Raw genomic sequence first — 10170 nt, 5'->3', positions numbered from 1 at the left:
CGCGTAAAAAACATAATATTTTTGTAATTTCTGAGATTTGTTGTGTTGTAACTGAAAAAATTATCGCACGATTGTTATTCATGCCGCGTAAATTATACGCAACGTCGAAGAATGGCAAAATGAAAAATGAAAGCAAAGAAAAAAAAAAAAAAACTCCCAAACGTGTTAGAAATTTGGAATTGCAAAAAACGTCGAACAAAAAAAAATCACCAGCACCTATGGAGAGTAATTTGTATCGAAAATTCCGATTTACCACGATGATCAAAATCATCGGATCGAAATCAGAGCCTGACAATGAGTAAAAAAATTTTTTTACGAATCGATGTGATGGAAATGAATTGGAGGAAATTCGAATTCTAACAAACAAAAGTTAAGGCATCAATTATTTGAGAAAAGTTTTTATAATTAATAACGTTCAAAGTGATTAGACTCGAGAGTTTTTGATCAGATTTTAATACTGCCGAAGATTTTTTGAACGGTTTTTTCTCATTTCCTAACTTTTTACTCAGACTGTGGTTCCCATTGATCCTTAATTTCGCAGCCCTCATCAATCATATTACTTCTTTCATTCTCTGAGGTTTCGTTGAATATAACTTTTTATCGATTATTCAAAACCGAGGCGAATGATCAAAAAACGAAATCTTTCTTCCGAGTGAAATATAAAATTAAAAGATCATCCAATTCGCTCCGAGGTTTGAGATTGATTTATTTATACAACAAAATTTTTTGAAAAATCAAATGAAAATTATCATATCTCGAGAATGGATAAACGGATTTTAATGAAACTTAATACCGTGAGATTTTTTTTTTTTTTTTTTGGGTTACTAATCGCGAATCTAAGGTCAGATTTGCAAAATTTAAATCTGTCTTATTCAATGAGCTGGTACAAAAAAAAAAAAAAAAAAAAAAAAAAGAAAAAAAAAGAAAAAAAAAAAAAAAAGAAAAGAAAAAAAAAGAAAAAAAAAAAACTAAAAACTTTTGGATTCTGACAAAAATTGGTAGTCATCGGTTTATTTGCTTGGCTGATCACGAATCAGGAAAATAGTCAAAAAATATTCTAATTTTTGATAGAAATTAGTTGGCGAAAGAGTTTTTTGGGTCACCGATAACGAATCCAAGATCAGATTTTCAAAATTTGTAATGGCGGATGAATTGCAACAGTTAAAAATAAAAAAGATCGTTATATTTTCATGTAACATGATACTCGAGAGCTTTAAAATCGTTGATCACAAATTTGAATTTGTAGTTCGAAATTCGAATGGAACGTTATTCTTTTTTTTTTTTTTTTTTTGTCTTTCTCCTGCAGCGTGAGAACAGGAAGTTCGAGTGCTGCTGGCTCATGGCCAGTCCAAATCCGCTTGGTTTTTTTTTTCATTTTTTTTTTTTTTTTATGTTTTTGCTTGTTTTTTTTTTCCACTCCGATCCCGATTTCACAAATCTTGAAAATCACTCAGCCGTGATATTAGACGACCGCATCGTCCCGTCGCAAGATGAAAAAGCCTGAAAACTTTACGAATATCCGTGTCACGGTATGTTTCGCACAAGCGGCATGGCAAGGGGATGTTTTTTTTTTTTTTTTTTTTTTATGCTTTTCTTCTTTCACCCTTATTTCGATTCGGTATAAGCGTTAAATGTAAGTGAAGCGAAACAAGTACGTAAGAGACAAAGGGGAAGAGAAAATTGGAAGAAAAAAACTCGCAACGTGTGCGTGAGAAATGAATACGTAAAAATCGAAAAATACCACGAAAAAGTGAAAATAATTTAAGGAAATAAAAATCCACCGAAAGATAGAAAAACGAAACCAAAGAAAAAATTAAAGGAGAAAAAGAAAAAAAAAATTGACCACATAATTTTTAATATATTTCGACTACGAGTTTCGTTTCGCCCCTCCCACCCCCCTCCCTCCATGTAACGTGTGTGTATGTGTGTGTGTATTATGTATATACGAGTATATAAGCCTCCATTTTTTATATATATATAATTAGTTGTATATCATGTATAATAAGTTGACTAGTTTCAGGATAAAAGTATGATCAATGGTTGTTATAAATATTACAATATTATTGGTCCGAATCGAGAATGCAGGTTGTGCTATTTGTTTTTTTTTTTTCTTCTTCTTTCTTTGCGCGTTGCTTTGCTTTGCTTTGCTTGGTTTTTCAAGTTGTGTACATATATATATATATATATATATATATATATATATGTATATGTGAGATTTGGTTTCAGGTCTCGATTATACAATATCCTAATTCTACGCGGGTGTAGGTACACGGATTAAGTGAGTATATATATGTATAGGTGTAACTATTTCACTATTTCACTAGTTTACTATTTCAACATTCAAATCTCGAGTCACCTCGCAACGATTCGCAAAATTCCGCATATTAATGCAATAATTTATGTATCATATCTATGTATATAGTGTATACATTACATATGATAACATAATATTTATACAATTCAATTATATTGATATTCTTTACCGTCGATAATTTTATCATACACTTAACATGTATATCATGTATTTAAACTTATATTATTATTATTATTATTATTATTATTATTATTATTATTATTATTATTATTATTATTATTATATATCTTTCGTTTTCGTTTATCTCCCAACTGTTTTTATTTTATTCATTCGTTTTTGTTTTTTATGGTTTTTTTTTTTTTTTTTTCTTACCCAAAAAAGGAAACAATACAAGTTTCGAACCGAGCAGGATCGAGTAATCAAATTTAACGATGATACGATGATTTCCATACGAAAGAACCGTGTAAAAAGCCGGTCAAATTATTATCGAAAATCGTATAATAATTAATCGATCGTTCCAAACATCCATCTGTGATGAAACGTAATATCTTCAGATGAGAAGAAAAAAGAAAAAAAAAAAAAAAAAACTCACATCAATGTTCAAAAACTATCGATAAGTTTTGAATAAAAAAAAAAAAAGAAAAAAATTGTCAATATTTTCGCATATTTGCAATAAAAATCTGTCCAAAGTGTAACTTTTTTTGTAATACAAAACTTGAATGTTCCTTTTTAGTTTTCAATAATATAACAAGCGCTGAAACCAGTCTCGTTAAAATCGTTTCGTTTCTCCCTCTCTCTTTATTTCGAATTTTCATTTCATTAGAAAATACAATTTGCCAAAGATTATACGAAAGTTATTTAAAATTTCAACGAACCTGGTTTCCCGACTGTATACGTATGTATGTATGTACAACAAACCCGTATCTTCACCGACGACTAAACCTTTTCGTCCGAAACGGTTAAATTTCCGTTTTAAATTGTCACTCTTTTTCCATTTTCATCTCTCGCAATTCTCTTTCTCTTAAAAAATTTATATCAATGACAATAATAATAATAACAACAATATTAATAATAACATTAAATTATCCCGATCCACACGATGACAGTTGTTTTTAATTCAGGATTAATTTTTATCTTCTTTTTACCAATTCATATATATGTATATAAGTATTGTACTGATACAGATCAATACGTTACGGTTATACATATTTTTATCATTATTATATTACCGTATTAATATCCACATCTTTTATATATATATATATATATATATATATATATAATCTATAGGTTGAAAGAAAAAGTGAAAAAATTAGTGAATGAAAAAAGTATACAATAATAGAAAAAAAGTGTGTTTTTTTTTCTCCCTCTCTCTCTCTCTCTTTCTCTTTCTCTCTCCCTTTCTCTGATTGTCTCTCACTTTGTATTTTCCTGTTTCGTAAATGAGCGGTTAGAAAAATGATCGACACAACGGATATATATCGTGTGTTTTATTATACAATTCCAAACCGAATCGATCGATCAATCTCTTCGTTAATAGCCACTCGTTGATTCCCCTCGCCCAATTGATAGGAGATTTCCACCACGCCGATCCGTGTTGGTTCAACTATTCCGCCATATAATCACACTTAATTCCGTCCTCAATCGTACTTCCTTCCGGCCGATTGTAGACCGCTGCAGTAAGAAAGAAATAAAGAAAGAAAGGATCTCTTCCTTCGATCGCGCGGAATTTAACAGGCATGCAACAGCTGATCGACGCACCGGACATAGAAGAACATGTAGGAACCAGATCGAAGTTTCCATGATTTTTAATCCATTTTCGATGAAACAAAACACGACGAATAACTATTTTTATCACACTTTCAACGGATGTTCTTCATCCTGACTTCAACCAATGATATAATGATGGATCAATAGATAAGGTACAATCTTAATGATCCATTCCATACAACAGTTTTGTAAACTTTGTTCCATCTCGCATGTAAGATCTTGAAGAGAGTCTGATGATGATGAAAGCGTGCCTTAGCAAGTTATAACTTCAAGTTAAGTCAAGTTCAAGTTTATCGTTCGAGATTCGGTTACCGAAAATCATGGATTACTTAACGGTAATCCCCGACGTATCCGTCACGTAATAACAAGTCTTTGGATAACGAGGTTAACGTGGATCAGAGACAAGAACATATAAGAACCAAAAAGAAGTCTCCGAGTGACGTTGAATCCATTTCCAATGAAACCGAACTTGACGAATAGGAGTTTTCATCGTCACACTTCCAACAAGGATGAACTGATGTTCTTCATCCTGACCTCAACCAATGTGAGAATGATGGATCAGTACATAAGTGTAAGCTTCACGATCCATTCGAATATAACACTTCTGTAAACTTTGTGTCATCTCACATGCAAGATCTTGAAGAGACTCCCCCTTCACAAGTTCAAAAGTTGATCGTTGGATATTCGGTTATCGAAAATCATGTATGTACTTAACGGTAATCTCCGACACATCCGTGACATAATATCAAGTCTTTAGATAACGCGGTTTCATGTCGAAACCCCTACTCGCGTACAAACACAAACTCGTTGTAATGGTTCCACCGATTCTCCTCAGCATCAACGCCAGGTTTAAGTTGTTCAGTACTACCACCAGCAGTACCAGATCCACAGCTACCAGCAAGCCGAAATCCCTGTTCCTGAAGCATGTCGAAAGCCTGTTCGATGAAATTGTGTTTGAGAAAGAACCTCGACGTGTACCTATCGGACATTCCATGATCAGGATCACGACTCTCGTTAAGAGTCTCACCGAAGACGTCACGGCAAAGAGCAACTCGTCCACAGACGAGGATCCTGGAGAGCTTTCGGAACTTGACATCAGCCAGTCCATCCCGACCAAAGGCAAAGCTTCCACGATACCCAACGGTTATGTAACCAGGTGATCGCTTCCCGGTTCCAGGTGATTCCGCATGTTCTATGACCGCCTTTTCGAGTCCCGGAAGTCCGAAGAACTTGGCCTCCTGTCGAAGCCGTTCCCGCTCCCTGAAACCCTCGGGTAACACGAGAGCCTTGTTCCTCAGGAAGTCGAGGACGTAACGGAAAAGCACTCCGTCCCGATCCAGGAAGTACTTCCCCTTCGCGTCTCGTTCCACCGAAGATTTCTCACCGAACATACCGGCCAGGTTCGAATCTCCCTCACCCGTCAAGGTCGATAACGACGTCGTGTAAAACACGCCGCCCACGTTCAACTCGACGACACTTCGAACGGCTGCACCACCGACTTCCTGGGCCGCTTCCATGCTCCTTTAAACAACCCTCGTGTGCTTAAAAGACAAGAGCCTCGATTTCACAGAGACGTTAAAAGCACTTCTTCTTCTTCTTCTTCTCTTCTTCCTCTTATAACTTATCACTTGACTAAAATTGTTTCCTTCCAATTCATGCACTGTGAGTATAGTTACGTTGATTCCTTTATCGGTGTATCAATTTTTCGATTAAAACTCTTGTATTCCTGTAACACTTCTTTCCCCTTCGGTTCTCTAAGTGACGAAGATGATCCGAGAACGCGAAAAACGCGCGTAAAATTTAATGTTTCCTTAATCTTCCTTAGAAAATTTTCCACCGACTAGCTCGCCAAGGCGGACTGGAACTGACTGATTGTTAGTCGGTCACGGTGCCCCAGTTACGGGTTCGACGTCACCCTCCTCCCGGCTCCTGATGCTGATTCTCTGGTGCTGGTGTACGTTCTGCACGAGCAAAACGGCCAACGAACAAACCCGCTGGCGCAGGACGCCTGGAAACCAGCCGCCGTCCGGGGGAAACGCGCGCAGCATCCATCCAACCCCGCGTTCAACGCAGGTACATAAGACCATGACTATGTGGGGTTGTGTGCGCGTGTGTGTGTGTGTGTGTGTGTGTGTCTATGTATTTATACCTCTACGTACCTGCCAGCTATTCCACGGAGGGCGATTGGCTAGGGGATTCGATACCGCGGTCACAGAGACTGCGGAGCATTTCCAAAAACTTATATCTGACAAGTGTTGTGTTGTGTTGTGTTGTGTTGTGTTGTGTTGTGGTGTTTTGTGGTGTTTCGCGTGGATCGAACGTTGGAATTCTTAAAGCTCGGCGTGATCACTGTTCCATCGAATGATGAGTCCTCGTAGTTTCAATGGTCAAGAGTTTATTACATTAGAAATTTGGAGAATTAGGAATAACACATTTGAAATGATGAACAGTTTCGATGATGATATGACTGTTCCGGTTTTAGACACTTCGACGAACGTGACACTTCGGAATTACTCACTGTTCGAGAATTTAATCGTTCGAACCGATGACATTAAATTTTAACGATCGGTATGAACTTAGACAACATACGTAATTGAATGAGGTATGCAGGCTGAATATGTATGTCAACTATTTTTTTTATTTTGAGTCTCGTGTGACAAAATGTTAGTTTTTTATGTTTTAAGAGACCACTCCAAAGGACAGCTCAAAAAAAAAAAAATTTTGAAAGGTCGCTCCAAATTTTTCAAAATGTCAAAAATTGTCAAAAAATTAAATTAAAAAAATTATATTTTCAGTATTTTGTTTGATTTTTAATTCATGTCGTGGTGTATTGTTATCGATTCTTTCTTACTAAATTAAAGAAAAAAAATTTATGAAATTTTAACATGAATATTAAAAGGTTGCTCGAAAAGATCTAAAGAAATGCACAAAAAAATTGAAAAAAAATTATGAGCGACCTTTCAAAATTCAAATTTTGAACTGAAACTTTCGGAAACTTATTTTTTTTTTTGTCTATAAAATTATACTGTTACGAGAAAAAAAAAAAATCGATCTTTGACGATTTCTGACGTTTTAAAAAATGTGGAGCGAGCTCTGAAATTTTTTTTTTTGAACTGTCCTTTGGAATGGGCTCTTAAAACATCAAAAACTAACATTTTGTCACACGAGACTCAAAAGAAAAAAAAAAAAAGTCGGTTTTTTTGCGCCACCCTAATGTACATAGAAGTGCAACGAATCTTGGTACATGGTGGAAGCCATAAATTTAACAGTTGAGAAGAGCAAATTGTGAATCAAAGAAAGTCAAATCAGTGAAATATTCATTTAAGTAGCAAGCAATGAATCGAGATAAACGAAATCACTGGATATCAATCTATTCACTTTGAAAATCACTGAAACTTGGCTGAGAAACACGCAGAAATGATTTATAGAAATTTCTTGATAAATTGGAAATCAATAGAAATCGCTCAAAATAAATGTTAATAAATTGGACTTATTGATTTGATTTCCAAGTGAATCGTTCCTTGAGTCCATAACACTTGAAATATGGTGAACACGGGTGTTATATATATAGATCCAGACCCATGAACTGCCCTGTAAAGTCTTACAGAACCCCATTAAACCTTCAAAGTTTTAAATAAACATATGAAATCTTTTTAAGTTCATAAAAATCCCGTTATAAAATTTAATGAATTCAATGAAATCCGTTCGAATCATTAAACTATAACCGCGTAAAGTTTTTTCATAAATTCACCCCGTCAAGTCCCGTAATTTATCCCGTTTATGCAGTTACTCAAATCCTTAATGTCTTATGTTAAGTACCGTACGCGGTTTAATGAACTCCCATAAACTCTCACGATGTCCCATTAGATTTTATGAAATACCATAGATTTCGGGTAAAGGCACTGCTTAAGTCCTCCGACGTTTCGATTTCATTTAAAGTTTTCAAATGTCGTAAAATATTTGAAATCGATGAAAAACAACGACTCGTATTCAAACCAAAATGGTGTTTATTTTTTTAGTTTCTTCTACTTCTCCTTCTTCTTCTTGTTCTTTTTCCTATACATACTCATTCCGATGTATAATCGTACTTTGGATACTTCAGAAATTAAACTAATTCCATGTTTCAAAAAATTTTATCACTCCAGTTTTAATTATGATTCTAATCTGTATTCTTGTTGTTGTCGTTGTTATTGTTCTTGTTGTTATAATCGTTATCAGTATGGTATTAGGTACATACATACATACATAATTATTTAACAGATTAACGACCATCGAGGATTAGGTATTACATGTATTCACCCTCGTTGGCGTTGCAGGGATGATTTATCGACTGAGCGACTGTACACAGTACCAGGGGTGTTGAAATATATCTTATGACGCGTATAAATGTACCCAAGCAGGGTCATTTTTTTCTACCAACCCTCTGACCCTACTATCTGTTGCTTCTAGCTTATTAAAAAAAGGTTTGAAAATTTACGAGGGGTGCATCGACCGACTAATGTAGACACGATGAACCATTTGGATACGATAAACCGTTACATCGAGGTTGAGAAATAAATTTTTCAAACGTTTGAAACGATATGCGAAATTTTTTATCCTACTCTCCGACTTTTATCCAGACTTGAAATTCAACAAAATTTAAATGCAATATCTGTTCAACAATGAAATGCTAAAAAAATTACTTTATAAAAAATTTTGTCATCTTATTTGGCGATATTCTCGTTGAAATATTTCGTTTCCTCAATTATAAAATATTTTCGCAAAAAAAAAAAACGATATTCAATTCTTCTCTATTCGGTGATAAACGGAGTTTCCGGTTGAATTTGGATACTTTGTCAAATATTACAGTCATACCATGACCCCGAAATTTCATTTGGAACAACTTAATCGGAGAAAACAAAAATGTCAGCAATTGGTGTAGAAAGAAAAAATTACAAAATATATCCGAATGTCTTAATATAAATCATAAGTATACACGAATATAAGGTGGTATAATAATCGTCAACAAGTATTAATCTCAACTTTTTCTTTCTTATCTGTCTCTCTTGAATTCGCTTCAAAGTTAATTAAACTCATGCAACGCAATTAAATATGCAAGTAGAATTTCAACAGCAATAACATACAAACAAATATCCAACTTGGGTATAATATCGCAATCCTCAATTCAATTTTTCAAGTTTTTCTAATCTAATTAGTGAAAATTATGTATGCAACGTAATTCGAAAATTGAATTACATATTTACCATGCGATAAAAAAATCATGAACAGTTTCTTTTTATCACTCCTCTTCACCCTTTAACTCCCTCTCCACGTCGACTCTCGACACTACGTTGCGTGCTACGAATATCGCTAATAAGAGCTATTTAGTTACAATCGATAGTGCAGAAAGCTTGCACGCTTCCAGACCAACCAGGCGATCAAAATTCTACGGGAATGCTCGTATATATTATTTTTCATCACCATTCTTTTTAAATAAAAAGTCTAAAGACCAACAAATCAAATCCAAGTGTGTTGAAAACCGTCAAAAACTGGTCACGATAATTTGGTAATTGAGTCTTTGCGCGGGTTCCGAAATTAGCTCCAAGTGCCGTCAACAATCTTTCATCTCTTATGCGCTACAAACTTCACGACTAGCTCTGCCTCTGTTTCTAGCGTCGCCAGCTACTTTCAGAACACACAATTTCTACTCTCCCGCGATTCCCGCGTTAATTTGAAACGGTTCGATCAATCTCGAATAGAAGTTCGAGTAAGTCGATAACCGTCAAACTCAGTTGGTCACAAGAGTCACGAGTTTTGCTCTATCGATGTGTGTGTGTGCATGATATGAATTGTATCCACACACAAACACACACAGACACTATCGACGCTTTCACTTAGCTGAAAAACAGCTGTATTCATAGTAAACGCCTGCACAGATAGACGGACATCAGAGGGAACTCGAGTCTCGAGGTCGCGTGGGTGTCAGTTGATCGCGATAATTCCGTAACGTAATATCGAGGAGAAAAACACTCTGGCGATGATCGAGTAGAAGAGGGTGTATTTTATTGTAATTCTAATTTCGTGCGTACACATACCCCTCGGTAAAT

At 35.1% G+C, this 10170-nt stretch overlaps 1 protein-coding gene across 1 annotated transcript; it reads right to left on the bottom strand.

Moving 5' to 3' along the window:
* Window positions 1-4353: 4353 nt before the first annotated feature.
* Window positions 4354-5619, bottom strand: LOC124414605 (BTB/POZ domain-containing protein KCTD12). Its single transcript, XM_046895587.1, has 2 exons — window positions 4847-5619; window positions 4354-4471 (listed from the first exon to the last, which is right to left on the bottom strand). Exon 1 carries the CDS (start codon window positions 5599-5601, stop codon window positions 4867-4869), a length of 735 nt encoding a protein of 244 aa, XP_046751543.1. The 5' UTR covers window positions 5602-5619; the 3' UTR covers window positions 4354-4471; window positions 4847-4866.
* Between the last annotated feature and the right edge of the window lie 4551 nt (window positions 5620-10170).

This window comes from Diprion similis, chromosome 14, assembly GCF_021155765.1.
Source record: "Diprion similis isolate iyDipSimi1 chromosome 14, iyDipSimi1.1, whole genome shotgun sequence".
Classification (NCBI taxonomy): Eukaryota; Metazoa; Arthropoda; class Insecta; order Hymenoptera; family Diprionidae; genus Diprion; species Diprion similis.
This window is presented reverse-complemented; position numbering and strand designations above follow the sequence as displayed.